At 40.4% G+C, this 20342-nt stretch overlaps 2 protein-coding genes across 2 annotated transcripts; both read left to right on the forward strand.

The window, feature by feature from the left end:
• The first annotated feature begins 3293 nt into the window (after positions 1 to 3293).
• LOC103720466 (leucine-rich repeat receptor-like kinase protein FLORAL ORGAN NUMBER1) lies at positions 3294 to 7163 on the forward strand. Its single transcript, XM_008810179.5, has 2 exons — positions 3294 to 6107; positions 6622 to 7163. The coding sequence occupies exons 1-2, from the start codon at positions 3500 to 3502 to the stop codon at positions 6981 to 6983; spliced, it is 2970 nt and encodes a 989-aa protein (XP_008808401.3). The 5' UTR covers positions 3294 to 3499; the 3' UTR covers positions 6984 to 7163.
• Positions 7164 to 11983: 4820 nt separating this feature from the next.
• LOC103720477 (protein EARLY-RESPONSIVE TO DEHYDRATION 7, chloroplastic-like) lies at positions 11984 to 18002 on the forward strand. The gene is made up of 4 exons (XM_026809756.4): positions 11984 to 13089; positions 13231 to 13397; positions 16124 to 16208; positions 17422 to 18002. The coding sequence occupies exons 1-4, from the start codon at positions 12161 to 12163 to the stop codon at positions 17606 to 17608; spliced, it is 1368 nt and encodes a 455-aa protein (XP_026665557.3). The 5' UTR covers positions 11984 to 12160; the 3' UTR covers positions 17609 to 18002.
• The last annotated feature ends 2340 nt before the right edge of the window (positions 18003 to 20342 follow it).

Here is a 20342-nt window from a genome sequence, read left to right on the forward strand (position 1 = left end):
TGGGATTCGAGGCTTCTGCCTCCGAATTATTCCCCGACTGACTCTTCCCACCCCATTCCCCCATCTAATTCGTCCAATCAAGCTTCTAATCTCCACCCCAACAGATTCCTGTGAAAGCATTATCTATCTGCGATTAATACAAACAATGATGGTAACTGGAAAATAATGTGTTATTTTTTAACCCACTGTTTGATTGAACAAAAGAATATTATTTTCCAAGTTGCAAACTTTTAGATGAAAAAACTAATATTGAAATTTAATTTTTGAATGACATCATTTTATTTAAGAAAACAACGTAAATGAGCATTGCTACGATTGTCAACGTCTTACCGTCACCCAGAACGGACTGCACCGCATGCCACAAGTAAGCTTTGGCTGCGCGCCATCCCCACTCATGATGGGAACATGCCATACCTCCGCCATCTGGGCGCCCCTACCAGAACTATAAATAACCCTATCAAGTAACGCCTAAGGAACTTTTTGGCTGAATCAAATGAGATCCATTCTAACTTGAGCATCGAAGGGTCTTCACCGGAACCACCGTTGAAGCTTTGTGAAGGTACACCGCCGATTGCGGAAGGTGACTCTCGTCCTTATCTTTCACGCTCCGGCAGCTCCCTCGACTCCTCCGGCATGATCATCCTCTGGCCAAATTTGAACCACAACAATACACATATTAAAAATATTTATTTATTGTGAATACATTTTAGTATGCTTTGGAATATAAATAAATATATTAGTTATTAACAAATCCTATGTTAAATTTATTGATAATTAATAAATATTCATCAATTATTTACTAACAAGTAATATTTTATTAATAATATATCAATATATTCATAGTATATTAATATAATATATTATATTAATATTATCTACATTATAAATAATTCAACATTAATATAGTATACACATGAAAAAATAAATATCATCTTTTTAGTGGTATTTGTTTTATATTTACTTTAAAAAATAAATATGAAATTTATTATTCATTTTATCTTTTTTATATCGATTTTTTTACCAAATATGATAACTTGATATAAAATTTATTTTTTTATGTCAGCTTATTTCTAAATAAATCTATCCTAAAAGTAAAAAAAAATTGAAAATATAAGACAGCAAGTAACATAAAAAAGGTAGCATTTTCTCCCTTCATTGATGGTGGAAAAAAAACAGAGAGAGAGAGAGAGAGAGAGAGAGAGAGAGAGAGGGATTTTGCCTTGGGAAAGGACAGTGGAGGGAAAAGATGGAAGGGAGAACCCGTCACCTTCTGGGCCGGTGGGCCCTTCTTTTCCAACACGCGTCCCTTCCAATAAAAAGGCCAAATCAACACCCCGAAATAAAAAGGCGAAATCCACCTCGATTTGCAAAACTTCTCCCCGGGTAGATGGAGCGGAGGAGAGGACACTTCCCGGCCGGGCAGGATCTCCCTCCCCCAGGCGAGACCGGAAGCCGCCCTCGCGAGACGCCGCCTGTCATCTCAAACCCCTACCCACCTCACGCCGTCAAGAGCCCCGGACGCGCCAGACCTGCCCCCCGTACGCTCGCAAAACCGTCCTCACCCGCTGACACCCAAGGGACCACACCCTCACGACCCTATCAGTAACGGCATCCGTCACCGTGATTTTCTCCTTCTCGCGGCCCCAAAACATAAAAAAATAATAACCACCGTAATCTTATAACAGCCGTTACAGACTTCGGGTCCCCACAAGTACATTAATCTGATCTTATATATATAATCAAGTTATAATTTAAACAGCCATTATTTGATATTTGCACTTTTAATAAAATAATATCTTCTAAAAAAATCAATGCTTTCAATTTTTTTAAAATTTATACTATTTAAAACATAATTAAGTAAATAATGATTTGAACAATAATATACTATTTTATTATTATCTATTATTTTTATTATAATAATAGCATTATATTACATATTATTTTTTTAATTATAGCATGATAACATTATTCCCTATGATTGTAACATTATATACTCTCGTGAGGAAGGGATTTTTTATGGCTAATAATCTTAAAAGAGGAGTAGGCCATCCCCCAATTGCTTTGTTCCTTATGCTTAAAAAGAAAAAAATATCAATTATGCATTGCTTTCTTATTCCTTTTATTTTAAGTATTATAGGTACTCTAGAGAGGTATAATATTTATTTCTAGATATATTAGATGATCTGTTAAATAGCTAGAAAGATGCTCCTCTCATGAAAGATTTTCAATTTGGCTACTCTACTCTTATTGGTAATTTTTTTACTGAATTGTTTAGCCCATGAGGAGAGCGTATACTTTCTTGATATAGAATGGATATCAATTCACAAAAAAAAATTCCTTCTTCTTTACTGTCTATTGAAGGTCTACTAATGAGTAGACTAGTGCTCTCTGCGATGTTTTGCATTTTTATTTTCTTGGCTGTATTCGTAAATGTTTGGTATGATATTTTCGATTTCAGAAAAAAAAGGTCTACTAATGATTCAACGAATAAAAAATCCATTAACGATCATTGAACTTCTGATTCACTTCAGATTTTGGTTTGTTTTTAATTAAATATTGGATTTTTCTTCCTCTGTTCATTTTGTGTTACTTTTTCTCCTTCTTGATTAATGTCATCAGCATACTATTTTTCTTCATTTACTGAAATTTGATTAAACTTAAATGTTGTTGGGCATCACTTCTCTTTTTATATTTCAAAAACAAAAAATAAAAATATAATATTTGCTATGATTAATTATTTTCTAAAATATTAATATGGTAATGATGTTAAAAAAGATGATAGTAGCAAAGTAGGCAATAGAGATACTTGTGATGTTTGCAGGTGGAGCTACAGACAATATAATGTAGCTAAAATTGGGTATGGCAGTAGCATAAGCATCAGTGATATAGTGAATAGTTATGTGGATAGTGGTAGCGGCAGTAGTTGCTAAGGTACTTACTACAGTATTAGTGAAGACAATGACAGTGATAATGATAGAAATAATATTGGCGGTAATAATAAAAAATATATTTTTTTTATTTCAATATATATATATTATTTTTATTTTTGCAAAAAAATGAAAGCGGGTTTCAAAAATAGACAATAAAAATAACAGTACAAACATATTTTCTCTCTCGACTTTTGTAATTTCATTTTTAAAATAAAAATAACGATGCTGTTAAAATACTTCTAACGATGCTGTTATTTATATTTTGCACCTCCTCCGTCGTTATGTGTAACGGCCGTTTGATCCGTAACGCAACGTGACGGTGTTGTCAGGCACGGTCGCATTACGCATCATATGATGCAGGCATGCAGTCTCTTCCCCACTGGCCACTGCTCTCTCTCTCTCTCTCTCTCCTCTGCTACGCTTTTTCCTCTGATTCTCCAGCCACCAACACACTAGGCTGATGCTTATTCTCCAATACCACACCATCCCGTTCGCTTTTATGCGCTCCCCCTCCCCGCTCTTCGAAGAAGAAAAGATAGTACCAGAACAAGAAGAAAATAAACGAAGGAATGGAGATGAAGCCGTACCTTGCTCTATTCCTACTCCTTCACTTCTCTTCTCTCCCTCTCCTCCTCGCTTCCCACGATGGCGACTTCGATGCTCTGATGAAGCTCAAAGAGGGCCTGTTAGGCTCCGCCGGCAACGATCTCCACGACTGGGACCCCTCAGCCCCGACCCATTGCTCCTTCTCCGGCGTCACGTGCGACGCGGACGCCCGGGTCGTCGCCCTCAACGTCTCTCACATCCGATTCCACCGCCCGCTGCCGCCGGAGATCAGCCGCCTCGACCGGCTCGTCAACCTCACCGTGGCCTGCGACTCCCTCGCCGGCCGCCTCCCGCCGGAGATCGCGGCCCTCCCCGCCCTCCGCTTCCTTAACATCTCCAACAACAACTTCACCGGCCACTTCCCTGACGTCGACGGCGGGTTCCTGGCGCTCGAGGTCCTCGACGCCTATAACAACAACTTCTCCGGCCCTCTCCCCCTCGGCCTCGCCAAGCTTCCCCACCTCCGCTACATCCACCTTGGCGGGAATTTCTTCTCCGGCGAGATCCCGGAGTCCTATGGCGGGATCGGGAGCCTCGAGTACCTAGGCCTCAACGGGAACGGTCTCTCTGGCCGGGTCCCGGTGAGCCTGAGCCGGCTCACGAATCTCCGGGAGATGTACATCGGGTACTACAGCATGTACGAAGGCGGCATCCCGCCGGAGTTCGGGATGCTGACCTCGCTGGTCCGGCTCGACATGGCCAACTGCAACCTCACCGGCCCGATTCCGGCTAGCCTCGGCCAGTTGAAGCTCCTCGACTCGCTCTTCTTGCAATGGAATCACCTCGCTGGTTCAATTCCACCGGAACTCGGCGGGCTCGACCTGCTCGAATCTCTCGATCTCTCCATAAACGAGCTCACCGGAGAGTTGCCAGAGAGCTTTGCCGAGTTGAAGCAGCTCAAGCTCCTCAATCTCTTCCGCAACCATTTCCGGGGCCACATCCCACCTTTCATCGCCGATCTCCCGAATCTCGAGGTGCTCCAGGTCTGGGAGAACAACTTCACTTTCGAGCTTCCGGAGGGGCTGGGCCGGAACGGCCGGCTCATCAAGCTGGACGTGGCCACGAATCGCCTTACCGGGACGATCCCTTCCGATCTCTGCGCTAGCGGACGGCTCGAACTACTCGTTTTGATGGAGAACGCCTTCTTCGGGCCTATTCCGGAGAAGCTCGGGGATTGCAAGTCGCTGCTCCACGTCCGACTCGCCAAGAACTTTCTCGACGGGACGATCCCTGCCGGGCTCTTCGACCTCCCCTCTGTCGACATGCTCGAGCTCAGCGACAACTACCTCTCCGGCGAGCTGCCGGCGAGGATCGCCGGAGACAAGCTCGGCATGCTGCTCCTCGCCAACAACCGGATCTCCGGCCCTATCCCGCCGGCCATTGGGAACTTCCGCGGGCTCCAGACGCTTTCCCTTCAATCGAACCGGATCTCTGGAGAGATCCCGCCCCAGATCGGCGATCTGAAGCAGCTCTCAAATCTTAACCTGAGCGGCAACAACTTGACGGGAGAAATCCCTTCGGATCTCGCCCGGTGCGCCGGGACGCTCGAGGCCGTTGATCTCAGCCGCAACCGCCTGACCGGCGAGATCCCGGAAGCGATCACCAAGCTCCAGAACCTCAACACCCTCAATCTATCCAGGAACCAACTCTCCGGCGAGATTCCGGCGGACATCCAACGGATGCTGAGCTTGACCACCCTCGATCTCTCCTACAACAACCTCTCCGGCGAGATCCCAGTGGAGGGGCAGTTCTTGGTGTTCAACGAGAGCTCGTTCATCGGCAACCCCGACCTCTGCGGCGGCCCGCTGCACGTGGCTGTCCCGTGCGGCTTCTCTCGGGGCCAGGCTCGTGATGGGCCCGGGGCCGGCCGGGGCCGCGGGTGGGTTTGGAAGCGTTTCTTCTTGTGCGTGGTGGTGCCATTAGTGGGTATAATTCTGGTGGGCGTGGCGGCGCCCAAGGGGTGGAGGGCGTGGAAAGGAAAAGGCCGTTCCGACGCCTGGAAGATGACGACTTTCCAGCGGCTGAACTTCACGGCGGAGGACGTGATGGAGTGCCTGAAAGAAGACAACGTCATCGGCAAAGGCAGCGCCGGGATCGTTTACCGGGGGATCATGGCGAGCGGCGCCGAGGTGGCGATCAAGCGGCTGGTTGGCCGTGGCTGCGGAGAGCACGACCGTGGGTTCACGGCGGAGATAACGACTTTAGGCCGAATCCGGCACCGGAACATCGTCCGGCTTCTCGGGTTCGTGTCGAACAGGGAGACCAATTTGCTGCTTTATGAGTACATGCCGAATGGGAGCTTGGGGGAGATGCTGCATGGAAGCAAAGGGGCGCATTTGGGGTGGGAAGCGCGGTGCCGGATCGCGGTGGAGGCGGCGAGGGGCCTGTGCTACCTCCACCACGACTGCTCGCCGCTGATAATCCACCGGGATGTGAAGTCCAACAATATACTGCTCGACTCCAACTTTGAGGCGCACGTTGCCGACTTCGGCCTCGCCAAGTTTCTTCACGACTCCGGCGCGTCCGAGTGCATGTCCTCCGTTGCCGGGTCCTACGGCTACATCGCACCAGGTACTCCCGCTATAACTACTGTTGCCGCCTGCTCTTTCCAAATTTTCGTCTGGGGCGTAGCGTTTGGCTTTTAGGTGGAAGTCAGAAGTCAACTTAGTTGAGGACAAATGGGCCTTTTGACTGTGGGTCCCGATGGGTCCTAAAAGTTTTTGGATTTATTGTGGGGAGTGCGAGTTTCTAGTGAGTTGGTATCCCGAGTAGATATCTACGATGGGATTGATCCGGTGGCTCCATCGTCGCTTAGCTCGAAGCAATGCTTGCATCGTGCTGTCAAAATAAATCGTTTCGGACAGTGGGCCCCGCCTTCCGTATGGAAGGATGTCTGGGACCGCTCTTTCCTGGGGGTCCAAGATTGGACGCAAACGCCTCCTTAACGGGTGGAAATGGAGTCCCGTTCGCTGAGCCTGACGTCCGTTATGGAATTTCATTTTAGCATATTAGCATATAAAGGGGATAAATCTGATGGCCGAAGGAACGCAGTTAATTTTAACATCCTGAACTTGCCTTGCATCAGAGTATGCGTACACTCTTCGGGTGGACGAGAAGAGCGATGTCTACAGCTTTGGCGTTGTTCTCCTGGAGCTGATAACCGGGCGCCGGCCTGTCAACCCTGCTGCCTTCGGTGAAGGCGTGGACATCGTGCAGTGGGTCCGGAAGACAACATCGGAGCTCGCGGACACGTCTGATGCCGCCGCAGTACTCTCTGTGGTGGATCGCAGGATCTCGTCATGCCCTCTGGATTTGATCATCAACCTCTTCAAGGTGGCGATGCTGTGCGCGGAGGAGCAAAGCGTGGCGCGCCCGACCATGAGGGAGGTGGTCCATATGCTCTCCAATCCAGCCGCCTCTACAGGAACTGATCTCCTTGCTGTCTAGAAAACCAATCATCTAATTACTGCTAATAAGCTGAGAGGCTTTTTTTGGGTTGTATATAATCGTTTGTAGATTGGTTCCTGTATGCTGGAGTGGTCTTCCAAAGACTCTGCCCGCTCGACTTAGCAGAAACGCTGTTACCTGATTGTTATGGAAATTGTATGATGGGATGCTGTTTTGGTATTTGATACTATCTTGGCATGATTGGAGGACTTCTTGTTTTACAAATGATGGGAATTGGGTCTGGGAAATTGATTTTGATCAGCTGCTTGTTGGTTGCTGTTTTATTTTAGTAATCAGAAGAGTTTGTGCCTGCTATTGACCGGGAGCCATTCACTTCTCGCAATCCGAATTTATTAGAAGGTAGGAGTGGCATTTCATTTTTGAATTGGGAAAATACCAAATAAGTTTAGATCTATTTACTCGTCGAAAAGAGGGCAAAATTTTCTGTATCTTTCTTTATTATTTTCGTTAGGTTCAAGTTGTATCTGCTTGGGATCATATATTTTTAGGGTTTATTTTGGATGTACAATTCAATTTTGGTAGTCATTTTTAGCAGCTATATTTCGATTCATCTTCTTCTATGTAATTTTTTCCAAATTTCGAATAATACTCAAAATTCTCTGTTTTCGATTATCTAATAAATCATTTAATGAAAGTAGATTATCTTATCATTAATTTTACTAGAATTTGAGAATTAGTCGACAAAGCTAAAGTTTGATCAAACTGGTGTTTGGTTGGTTAGACAATTTTTAAATATGGTAGTTCAAAGTGTAGGCCCGATCATCTAAATTCAATTTGAATTGAGATTTATTCTGATCTACTCTGCACGAGCAATAAGCTGTACCGCAGAACTAATCCTGTAACAATTTTTTATTTTCTCGTTTTTGAGGCTGGCTCAGCCATATACAAATCTTTGGGCTAGTTTGAAACTCGAATCTATGATCTTCTCTGAAACCTGAAGAGGGGGGCTGTGGCCGATAAGCTAACATGCAGGTCATGAAACTTATAGCAAACTTCTTGCAACTTAGACATACCTTACTGTGACATGCAGCCTGATGGGCCAAATGCATTTAGAATGATTGAACATTACAATTTTTGTGACAACAACCATCTTAGTTGTAGTTGATCATTCTGGAAACATCTACATATGCTTCAGGAAAGTTAAGATTTTAACTAATTTATAAAAAAAATTAAAACCTAAGTTTTTAAATTTAAGGTTTTAACTAAATTAGTTAAAACTAATATAGTAGGATTTTATAACGTTCTGTTGTCCTATCATAATAAACTATATTTGAGATTGTTGTACAGCTAACCTGGTGATTCGGAAGGAGAAGAAGAAGGCTCGAAAGCAACTTTGTGAGAAGTCTTGTCAATGGTTTGATTCGAGATGGTTTGGATGGTGTTCCATATAGATTTGGAGTTTTGTCTGGGCATGCATGATTCGTGGATTTGTGTTCCGATTTTCTGAAGTTTTAGAGTTTTTGTCTTCCTGTGGTTCTGAAGTGACTTTGCTCCTTGATGAAAAGTTTTGATGATTGACTGAGACAATATAATGGTTTAGTTGCTGGTTCTTCTTAGCTCTGATGTCTATTATAATTATATGTAGTTTTGGCATCTAGGGAGGGTCAGTTTTTATAATTATATGTAGTTTTGCATTGGATCCATCTTTTCTATTTTTATAATGTCTTTTCCTCTGCTTGTCCATCTGTACTATTTATTTATCAATAAGGTGCATGCTAATGTTTGTGACAGAATCCTGGCCTTGCAGTCTCCTTGCCTGCTTACATCTAATTAAGAAGTCCATAGCATGACCAAATCATATCACATTCATTTCACTATATCCAATTAAGAAGTCAGTGCACAACCAAATTGCACTCCCTGTTGCAATTTCACAGCATCTAGCAGTTTTTTTTTTCACCAAAAGTCAGTGGAATACAAGACTAGCGGTATAGATTGAAAGCCTGTCTAAGCTTGCTATGGCTGTTCTTGTCTCTTGTGTTTTTCCCATTCAAATGTTAATTTCATGCTTTTGCCTGATATTCCCACAGATTTTAAATGCATAGCAACTGATGCTGGATGTGCATTCTGTTTCCTACGTAGTACATCTTTCTGTGTAGACTAATATATTCAGATGTTAATTCCATGCACTTGCATGATTTTCCTATAAATTTAATTGCAAAGCTGCTGATGTTGGATGTGCATTTTGTTTCATGTATAATACATTGTTATGTGTAGATTATTTCTCAATCTAGCTTCCATATATATTTGCTACATTTCTATTGTATATGGCCTGAGATTAATTTGCTTTACGTTGGATGTTCTTGTTGAGGTTGAGTGTGGGATTTTTTTGGAGCCTTGGTTGCTGTGGCAATTAAATTGACAGATAATTCTAAAGACGGAGAGTCAATTCCAAAATGGGAATTTGAGGGTTTCTTTTTTGGTTGTTCCCACCAATATCTCTAGTTTCCAAAGAGAGCTGTGGAAAAAGGAAGGCTGTTGTTCTAGGTGTTCACCCTTCGATGCCTATGATCGAGAAACTGTACCGTTAATTCAGTCAGGATCTATTTCTCACAAAACTATGAAAATAGCTTATGTTGGATTGGAGGCCTTAAAAGAGAGATAAAAAAATGTATTTTTTTTAAAAAAATAACTTTTTCACGGCTAAGAGTAAAAAAAAAATTTATATAGGATATGAAAAAACTATTTTTTCATGAGCTGAAAATTGTGATAATTTTTATTTTTCTAAAAATATTTTTTTTGATATTCTTAATAGCTATTTTTAATAATTAATCTTAAACTATTGAAAATATACTATTAAAAACTACCACGATATAAAGAAATTATGATAACTTTTAAAAGTTATTAACATATTTTTATATCAATATATTAAAATTATCAGAATATAATGAAGTTGTCTAATCCTTAAAAATTGTCACAACTCTAAAACCTCAACCTAGTAAATATTTTTAATATTTTTTTTAAATATTTAAAATTATTTATAAATATTTTTAGATTTAAAATATTTTATAGCTATTAAGGATATAATATGTATTTTATATACCTTTTTTAGAAAAGTGGATGTTTAACATAAAAATTATTTTTTCAGACATCGTATATATATTAAGACGTAATTTTTTTTAAAAAAATATTCTAGTGAATTTTTTTTTCCTACAGACTAAATGAGTCCTATCAATAATAATAATAAAAAACCCCTGAGTGTTTGTTCAAATGGTACCATCTTTTATCATGTTGAAAGGACTTCAATTTCGAATAGGGTAAGATCCTTACTTCCACCCTCGGTTAATTGAGTTTTGGTTTCCCAAGCTTTTATCTGGTCTGCCTGCAAGTCTTGGCCCCTTACATTTATAAATTACACATAAACTCACAGGATACTGGGTCAAAGTTATCTCTGAATTAGTCTCGACAGGCTGCCGTCTGTACTAGTACAAACTCAGCAGAAGTCTTTTTATGTATGAGATCTTTTCGTTTGCTACTACTGGCAAAATATTTCATTCATTCAGCCATGTTTAGATACAAGGTTGATATTTTCTCAGATGAATGTGGAAAGAAGAGCAAAAAATAGTTTGGATCCCAATCACATTTTACTTCATATTCTGGTGCATGAAACAAGTTAATCCAGAAGCGAATTTCATACGGTTGGATTAGAAGGGAGTTGCTCTGAAATGAGGAGCTCCTGGACAGCTCCAAATCGGATGAAATGAAAACTCTGAGATACGATGGTTCCAGCAAATGATTAGATACCCAGAACTAGAGAAACAAGGCAGAGGACTGCTTGCAACTGAACAACATCTGCTAACTATTTACTTGGTAAAGAAAAAACTAATGATCTGATTGAAAAGAAAGAAAAAATTTCCTCAAGCTGCTCAACTTGAATTGCTCAGAGAATATAAGAAAATAAAAAAAAATTGATGAAAGTAGGGTGTAAATCTCCTTTATTTCAGTAATAATCTTAAAGCTGAGTTAAGAGATTCTAATTAGATTCCTCCTCTACTTAAAAGAGGTTACATTTTTCTAAAATAGATACAATTAGTAAAGTTGGTTATAAAAAAAGTAAAATTCTATAGAAAGTAGTTCTTAAGTTCTACAAAATCTTTCCTTCAACCGCTTCATCTAATTCTTTATAAATTAAAAAATATGTCTAATCAAAATCTCTACTTTTTTTTTTTTAAACTTTAACTCGCGCTTTAAGGTCTTAATTATAAAGCTCAAAAAGTTATCCCTTTTTTTTGTTTAAAAAAATATATTTTAATTAGATGTCGTACAAAAGCGATATAAAATCTTCAAAAGTTTAGTATTTTATTTGACTTTCCGACATAGCGGACTCACTTTCGAACCTTTAAGGTATTTATGTAGTGGCCAGAGTGGTCCATATTGAACCGAGTGTTCCTCCTGAAACAACTAGAGAGGTCAAGTTTTGAAATCCACAGCAAAATATGAGAAGTTTAGAATAATTACAATTTGAAAAAAATATGGAGCCGATCCTTCAGTTGAGGGCATGAAAGGTTGTCATTCATGTAGTAGAAGATATTGTTATTTTCCTACATACCTTGGTAAATAAGATCTTACTTTTAGCCTTTCATTTTCCTAAAACTTAAAAGTGACACACGAAGATGGAGTTATCTAAAAAGCTAACACAATAAAATAGAAGATCATTATGCAACAATCTTCATACCACGAATAAACAAATATAGTTTCACACGTGATTAGATGCAAGTAGCATATGTTGCGTGCTAAAACCAGCCCGTAATTGTAGTTTCATTGCATCCAATTGCCAATTGCCATGGATATGTTCCCCCATCTTTGGGGTGTATTCTTTTTCTTATCTTTTATGACAGTGCTCACATGAGATTAGTATGAGTCGGTGCCAAAAAAAAAAAAAAAAAAAAAAACCAACAAGGTCCGGATGGAACTGGGCTTAGTCGGAAGTTCAAACATCCCGCCACATGAAGCAGGGTCGTTCCGGAAACCAACCTAGGAACGAACCTCCCCTGTTCTCGCGACCGTTATTTTTCCCACCCTTGCCCTGAAAGAAGGAAAACTGGTACCGTCCCAAGATCCTCTCTTCCTTTCCATTAGTTTCCTCTCTCTCTCTCTCTCTCTCTCTCTCTTTCTCTCTTCCTTTCTCTCCCGTCTCTTCCCATCCAAAACAAGCGGCCATGGCCTCCCAGCAGCCACTCTACCCCCATCTCGTTCAAACCAACCCTGAAGCCCACGCTCCCTTCCTCTCCAACACCAGCCCCGCCCCCTCCGCTCCCCCCGAACCCTCTTCCTCCTCTCTCTACCCGGCTGTCGACATGGCCGACCTCGTCGACAACCTCTTCCCCGACGCCGACGACGACCCCAAGAACCCCGACCACCCCGCCAACCTCCCACCCCCCGTCGAAGAAACCCTCCTCGAGATCCCCGGCGCCCTCCTCCACCTCATCGACAAGCACCACAGCGTCGAGCTCGCCTCCGGCGACCTCGCCGTCCTCCGCCTCCGCCAGGGCGACAGCGTCGTTGCCGTTCTCGCCCGCGTCGGCAACGGCGACGACGCCGTCCAGTGGCCCCTCGCCCGCGACGAGGCCGCCGTCAAGCTTGACGACTCCCACTACTTCTTCTCCCTCCGCGTCCCCGAGGGGACCGCCGATGACGGTGAGGTCGGATCGGCCGACCTCCTCAATTACGGCCTCACATTCGCCTCCAAGGGGCAGGAAAGCTTGTTGAAGGAATTAGATGGGATCTTAGATAGTTGCAGCGGCTTCTCGGTTCAGAAGGTGAGAGGAAAGGAGGCGTCGGCGGTGCTGGACGGGTCGGTGGCGATGGAGATCACGCCGGCGGAGGTCATGGAGGCCGGACCGAAGAAGGAGATGATGGAGGAGCGTTCGGCGGCGTACTGGACGACGCTGGCGCCCAATGTGGAGGATTACAGTGGATGCGTGGCCAAGGCCATTGTGGCCGGGTCGGGGAAGCTGGTGAAGGGGATTCTGTGGTGCGGGGATGTGACTGTAGATCGGATCAAATGGGGGAATGAGTTCTTGAGGAAGAGGATGGAGAACACCGAGAAAAAGGAGATCACCCCGGAGACCATGAGGAGGATTAGAAGGTATCAATTTGTTTCTTCTTTTGTCCTAATTATGATAGGTTATATGAGATTCGATTTCATTCATTCATTCATTCTTTCTTTTTTTTTTCTTTTTTGTAGAATTAAATAGGCGTTGATGATTACCGACATGTTGTTAATTAGGGTCAAACGAGTTACCAAAATGTCCGAGAAAGTGGCAACTGGAATCCTATCTGGGGTCGTGAAGGTATCTGGATATTTCACAAGTTCAGTTGCAAATTCCAAAGTAGGCAAGAAATTCTTTGGACTCTTGCCAGGAGAAATCATCCTTGCTTCTCTAGATGGATTTGGTATGTTACCTGTTGATCTTATTCTGATGTTATTGTTGGTGAAATATGCATTTGCTAACATCTGGTTATCAATATTTGCGAAGCATAGTGTGATCGTTTCTTTTGAGTTGTCGAAGGATCTAAATCCAGCATTTTATTTAACTTGTCAATACCGTGAGTATCATTTTACTTTGATCTGGCCTTTGTTTTCATAAATACCAGCATGGAAACGTAGTGGAAATGATCTTGTGATGATACTATTATTTATCATATCTTCTGATTGTAATCCTATGAGCTGAAAATATTATTTCCTAGTGATAAATTCAATTTAGTTGCCACAGCTTACCACTTTGAGGATAATTCCATTGATACCAATAGGGAATGAGGTAAGCTTGTTGTCTAATATTCAACCATCAAAGTGTAAGTTACTGCAAGTGAGTTCATGTTGATGAAGATTCGAGAGGCAAATTTTAAAAGCAAACATTGTAAATTGAAGAATAGAATGCAAGAAAAGAATCTCCATAGGAAAATCAAATAAAAAAGTAACGAACATAAAGATCCAAATTCTGTCCTTTTTTCTTCCTTGATTTCCTAGTTTGCTGTAAATCCTATACTTGTGAAGGCTTAAATATGGCCTTGGTAAAGGTCACCCTCTTACCTAAACTAACAATTCATAAAAGATTATTCTTTTTTTAAAAAAAAGATAGCATTTTAAACTATGTATGAGGGTGGGTCATGGCACAACTGCTAGATTGCTCTATTATGTCCTGGGTGTCATGGGTTTAAAACACCGAAACATCCTTTCTGCACATGGGGGTTAAGGCTATCTACATCAACCCTCCCAAATCCTATAGTGGCAGGAGCCTTGTGCACTGAACCCTTTCTTTTGTACAGTTTTAAAGCATGTACCCTATGTGAACTATAAAACATAATCTGCATGGGAATGGATGTAAGTCATTATGAAACTAAAAGCATTTTTCTTTATTCAGAAAAAGAAAAGACTAATCCAGTGACTACATTAGGAAATGTCACTGGGTGTTCAGCTGCAAGCTTGCAATGACGTTATACAAAAAATTGTGTAAAAGCTCCTTTCACACTTGGCCTAATGGTCTAGGTGGTCTTAGGGTATTCTATATGCGGATATCTAAGTACTGGTTTATAAAGAATGTGATAGTTGAATTAGAACAGAGTACACGTTGCAACTTATGTGGCTGTCTATTATACATATAAGATTTTAGTTGATTTTTGGTTGCCTTGGTACCTCCATGTTCCATTTAAATCAATGCTAACTAGTTAAATGCAAGTTTTCATCTTTTCTAAAGTTGAATTTGGAAATTGATATTGATAGTTGTATTAGATAACAACATTAATTACTGCTCATATAAATTACTTAATAGAAGTTTTAACTCTTTAGTACTGCTTCTTGCTGCGCCAGATTACTTTGTTCAGCTAGACAATACTCATTGCCAAGAGGCACTAGGTGATTAATATTTGAATTTAATTCATTAGGCAAAAGATGATGAGATATATAACATTTTCAGGTCAAATATAGTGAACTAGATGAAGTGGGATATGCAGTATTTCCATTATGTTAGTCACACATCCAGGGAGACAAAATTTGTTTCACGAACATAACCAGAAAGATGGCTGTATCGTTTGAATTCGAGGCACTAAAGTGCCTTAAGTGTCTGAATAAAAGAGGAAGTTTTGTTAGTGTTTAGGGGATTTAGCTGACTAGGATGGAGCTAGTGATCAGTGCACTGGAAGAGAGTTTAGGAGTCACATAATTGGAGAAGTTACACAAGGGAACATAGGGGGGAACCAACAAAACATGAGAGTATGCAGCTTGGGCTTCTTGTTATGATACAAAAAAAAGTGGAGATCATGGAGATGCAACCACTGTTTCTTCATATCTTGCTTTGACTGATATATGGCCTTCGATCTGAAGAAATGGTTAAATATGCCGACTGAAATGAATAGTAGACAGTCTGTCAATTACAAATGTGTTACTGGATGCCTGTTTTAACTGAAGTCTAAATTGTTTCATAGGCCTTACCACAAGCCTAGGAATCTTTTTGAGTGCCTGTTTTTTGTTGACTAGCTAGGAAATTTTTGAGGTCTCCAACTTTCCATGTGAACTGGATTGGCAATAGCAAATATTCTTTTTGTTTTTCACCTTTTAGTAGTGCTTTCTTGTGAGGTTTAGAATTAATTATCTTGCGGTGGAATGCCAAATCTTAATCACCAAGCAATAAGCAAAAGCAGATTGCAGGCATCTGTCATTTTCTTATACATATTACTACTTGTCTGCCTGTTTTTGTTTTTTCAGATGTCAGGCCATGGATTTTCTTGTTATTTTTGGGTGTATGATAAACTTTTAGAGGGTTCTAGGCATCTGATCAAGTTTATGGCCATCGACGGCTTCTTGTAGTTAGTTTCTTTTTGCTGTCTAAATTTCTTGATTCAGTTTCAAGAAAAGAACAAGTTCAGACCTCAGATTTTCATTTTCGTTTCACTTTTTACAAAATGAAGCCAGGAGTGCCATAGCTACTGCTTATCTTTCTTTTGGGTAATTCTGTCACTTGTTTTATATATAGCCTTTTCTTTTTCTTTTTCTCCCAGGATGTGAGCAGAGAGGCATCAACTGTTATCTTGTTTCGACGCTACTCTTTTATAACTCTCTGCTGATCACTATTTGATTCATAGACTCATAGTATTTCTGCTCTGTTCCTCTCCTTGCCTAACAGGCAAGATTTGCGATGCTGTTGAAGTGGCTGGGAAGAATGTCTTGTCAACATCATCAGTTGTGACAACTGGTCTTGTATCTCACAGGTATAATTTGAGTGAGGAGTTTCTGGTCTTCTGGCTTCTTGCTGGACCTACATGATTTAGATAAAATTAGCTCTGCCTTTTAATTGAGTGTTCTAAGCATTGTCATCTTTGTACCTTTGACTTTGTTTAGAATTGCTACCAAACAAGTTATATATTAGTTTAGCATCTAGCTTACTTCACCATTGTCCTTGATGATCATCAACCTTTTAATCAATCAGTGTACAAAGTGATTAACATATCAGAGCTTGTTGAATGGTCCAATTTTTATACTACATAAAGAGTCAAGTGGGTAGAGCAACAGGCGGTAGTGGCCTCAGCATTTATGCCCACACAACGTATGCGCACACATTAAAGTTGAAGAATTGATGTATGGAGGGTTAATTCATATTTCTGCTGAGTATCGTGAGGGTGGTCATGCTCATTTCAAGAGATTGCAATATGACTGGATGATCAGTATGCAGCCTTGTGTGCCAATTCCAAGGTTCAATATTTTGGTGAACACAGTCCATTTTAAGGTTGAAACAGGAAAAAACAGAATTTTCAGATATTATTGCACTTTGATCGTTTTTTGGCTTCATAAAGGGCCTAGCCTCTGTAGACACTATTACATCATTTTATTTTCACAATTTTAACGAAAAAATTGAAAAATACTTAAAATTTAAGATAATGGTGTGAAATATTGAAAAGTTTAAGCCTAAAACTACCAAAATTACATTTATAATGATATTAGACCATCCAAAATACATTAAAAGGGTGTCAAGTAACTAGTCTTCTTCTACTTTATTGTTTTATTCTGGAATTCTTTCTTGGCTTACTCCCATATAAGGGGAGTTCGGAGGAAGGCTGCTGAAACTTGAAACAAAAACTTCAGGAGGTGGGTCCTGAACCAAAATGGAAACCAAGTTTTAAAACTCATTTGTCCTTTGGCAACATGAAATTTTGTTCACGTTTCATCTGATATGAGTTTCCCTATGATCATTCATCCTCAAGCTAGTGCATTCTCAAATCTCAAAAACCAGTTTGCTCCATGTTTATATTCCTGCTTGACTGTCATGCAATCTCAAACCTACAGCAGTTTCTCCAAATGTTGTCATGCTGTCCTATTCTTTGAATGAGAATCAGAATCTATAAGACTTATTTCGTTGTTAAAATAGGAGGAGTTACTTCTTTTAAAAGAATTAAGCTATTAAATTGTATGCGCTTGTCAATGCAGGTATGGTGAACAGGCAGCTGAGCTCACAACTGAAAGCCTTGATGCTGCTGGGCATGCTATTGGAACAGCATGGGCCGTCTTCAAGATCCGGAGAGCTCTTGACCCTAAGAGCTCCATCAAATCCACAAGCTTAGCAAAATCAGCTGTAAAAGCATCGGCTAATGAGCTGAAGCCGAAGCGAAAATAGCATAAAAAGCGCCATTTTTGTTTCCGTCTCTTTTACTTGAAGCTTTAAGCTCTGAACTCTGCAGCTAAATATAGGTCGAGTTTTTTTTATAATAATATTCATGTCTACGAAATGTTTGTTTTTGTTGTCTCTCTTGTATTGTAGATGATTTCAACACGTTAGCTTCTGTTATACCACTTAGTTACATAAATATTCATGGAGTAATCTTTATCTTTTGAAAGGATAGTATCTGCCATAATGGACTAAGCTGCTGGGCTTAGTGCAAAGAATAGTCAGAAGGATAACATCAAACATAAACAAGCGTTCGTTATTGGAATCTGTGGTTAGCCATGGGTCTTTTACCAAATTCCTATTCAAGTGAGATGCAACTGGCTTGTGCTTGTTTTCAAGGGAAACTAGGAGTTGTTTGGCTGGGAGGAACTATGAGAGTTAATTGTTGGAGAATAAATAATCGGTACAAGTAGATTTTGCAGGGACACTTAGCTTGTTATTCTGACAAATTTGGAGGGTATCGGAGTTGGATTCCGCAAATCTACACTCCATGGCCCATTCATAAATAAGATATCACGATCTGTTTAAGATATGATTTGTGGTATTCTGAAATCCCTCAATTGTGGATCAATGATCAATCAAATGCTTATTTCCTACTCTCTTTTTTTAAGGTGCCTCAGCTTTATTAAAGGCCTATATGTCCACTCAATTGTGGAAAACCAGGTTTACGCCAATTCCAAGGAGTTCGTTGGAGAAACCATACACGGGTCAGTGCCGGACCCGTTGAAAATCCCTAATTTAGGGGAGGGAGTTGAACACATTTTGGGAAAGTTTTAGGGGAGATGAAGCATAGGGAAGATTAAATTGCTAGTTTTTTTTGTATGAATACTCTCATAAATATCGAATTTTGTATGAAGATCTTCTTAAAATATATATTTGCATGTATCCTCGTAAAATACTTGTTTTACCACTCTACCTTTTTTTATCTTTATTTTTGTATATATACCCACCTCATTTAATGCTGTTAAAAAATTAAGAGTTTCAAATTAAAATGATTAAAATAGTCTTAATAGTTAGATATGCAAAAAGAAATATTTATAAGATAGATTGCGATAGGAGACAAAAAAGTAATTTAAAAATTTTATTTTATTTTTAATTAAAATAAATATGGTTTTGATTAATACTGTTCGAAAACTGTTATATTAGAAACATTTGTTAAAAAATAGTATTTTATAAGAGTACAAAAATAAATATAAATTTGAAGAGGGTATTCATACAAATTTAAATTTTTAGGAGAGTATTCATGCAAAAAAAAAATCCTAAATTGTTCAATCATCTCTCTAGCTTTCTCATCAAATTATACTATGGCTCAGCATGTAAAAATAATTTACGTAAGAAGGCAATATAGATGGCTGCAATCTCTCAATCTAATTTACCGTTTTACAATTTCTATAACATACCTATATTTCTAATTTTAAATATTTACATCTTTTGTCTTCAAAGTTTGAGTTAAAAAGTAGAGTAGATAAAAGCAATGCTACGGCATAATTAGGATGGCGTGGGCTCCAGAATCAGGGCTGCGATTACGGACGGTAACAAACACCCGACCAAGCCCGCGTGCAGGGTGCAACTTGGCCCGCACGAGAAGGGACACGCCGACCGAAATTTCGACAATATTTGCGTGCTGATGCAGGCAACCACCACCCCACCCCGCGAAGAAGCGCGCATTTCATTTTTACAATAATAATTGCGTGTCGATGCATGCATCGCCGAAAGGTGCAGATCATGGAAGAAGCTGCCAAAAATCTTGATCCATATCTCGGTTCCTCGTGTCACAGAACGATTCAGAAGCTACTAATATTAACTGTTGTTCCACCAGAGATCTACAATCGAATTCAATAATCTACAAAATGACAGAATGATTCAGAAGCTCTCTTCCCCCCTCCCAACTTGGCTAGAAGATTCTAAATCACTTGTTTTTATCTTTTTATTTTTTGTTCTCTATGAGAAAAGGCATGAACTAGCAAACTGGTTTCACAAAGACAATCCACAGGAGTCTCGCCAAGAAAATCTAGCCGTTGCAACCTTATTCTGTGTTGAAAAGTTGATCCAAGAGACTTCGGTGGTGGTGCTGCCCAAAGATCAATCCTCCTAAGAATAGTTTAGTTTATCCCTGGGTGCCCATTGTGGAACATCAATAGAAGAAAAGTTTTACCTAAGCTTTGAGAAATGGGAGTATGAACTCATTTTCAGAGAGTGTTCCTCCTAAAAGCTCCATCACTAATGCCAAAGACAGTGGCTCCACTTGCTGGCTTCCCGGGTGGTTGGGGCACTTGCAATTTGGCAAAGCAGTGGATTTCAGCAGCGTGGTTTAGCACCGACTAAAGTTGAAGTGGGAAGGGACATCATAACCAATCTTATGGTGGATCATGCTATAGATGGGCAGCTCAGAAACTGACAACTTGCACTTGCTTTATTCCAATAAAAAGAAGATGTGAGCTAAGATATCTTCTCCAGATAAGATCTCTTTTCTAGATCTGAGCTCCAACTTTCCCTCGAAAAGCAATCCCTTGTTAAAGTTTGTGATCGGTAGCCAAACATAAAAAACACGATTTGAGAATCATATGCCACATCTGAGAATCATAAAATCTTTTCAGTAGATTTAGTTCAAAGTTTAAGATCTTTTTTCAAGAATCTTTCTTCAGAATCGTACGGTCTAAACTCTGTGAGGCCGGCTAGATCT

This window comes from Phoenix dactylifera, chromosome 16 (genome assembly GCF_051530095.1).
Source record: "Phoenix dactylifera cultivar Ajwa chromosome 16, Ajwa_hap1_PhDact_Kaust_v1.1, whole genome shotgun sequence".
In the NCBI taxonomy this organism is placed as follows: Eukaryota; Viridiplantae; Streptophyta; class Magnoliopsida; order Arecales; family Arecaceae; genus Phoenix; species Phoenix dactylifera.

What these genes read in the sequence shown, in the direction of transcription:
- LOC103720466 (XM_008810179.5), top strand. Translation starts at nt 3,500, where the DNA reads ATGGAGATGAAGCCGTACCTTGCTCTATTCCTACTCCTTCACTTCTCT. An exon ending in CTACGGCTACATCGCACCAG is followed by an intron (nt 6,108 to 6,621) that starts GTACTCCCGCTA and finishes GCCTTGCATCAG; the next exon opens with AGTATGCGTACACTCTTCGG.
- LOC103720477 (XM_026809756.4), top strand. Translation starts at nt 12,161, where the DNA reads ATGGCCTCCCAGCAGCCACTCTACCCCCATCTCGTTCAAACCAACCCT. An exon ending in ACCATGAGGAGGATTAGAAG is followed by an intron (nt 13,090 to 13,230) that starts GTATCAATTTGT and finishes GTTGTTAATTAG; the next exon opens with GGTCAAACGAGTTACCAAAA. An exon ending in ACTGGTCTTGTATCTCACAG is followed by an intron (nt 16,209 to 17,421) that starts GTATAATTTGAG and finishes TTGTCAATGCAG; the next exon opens with GTATGGTGAACAGGCAGCTG.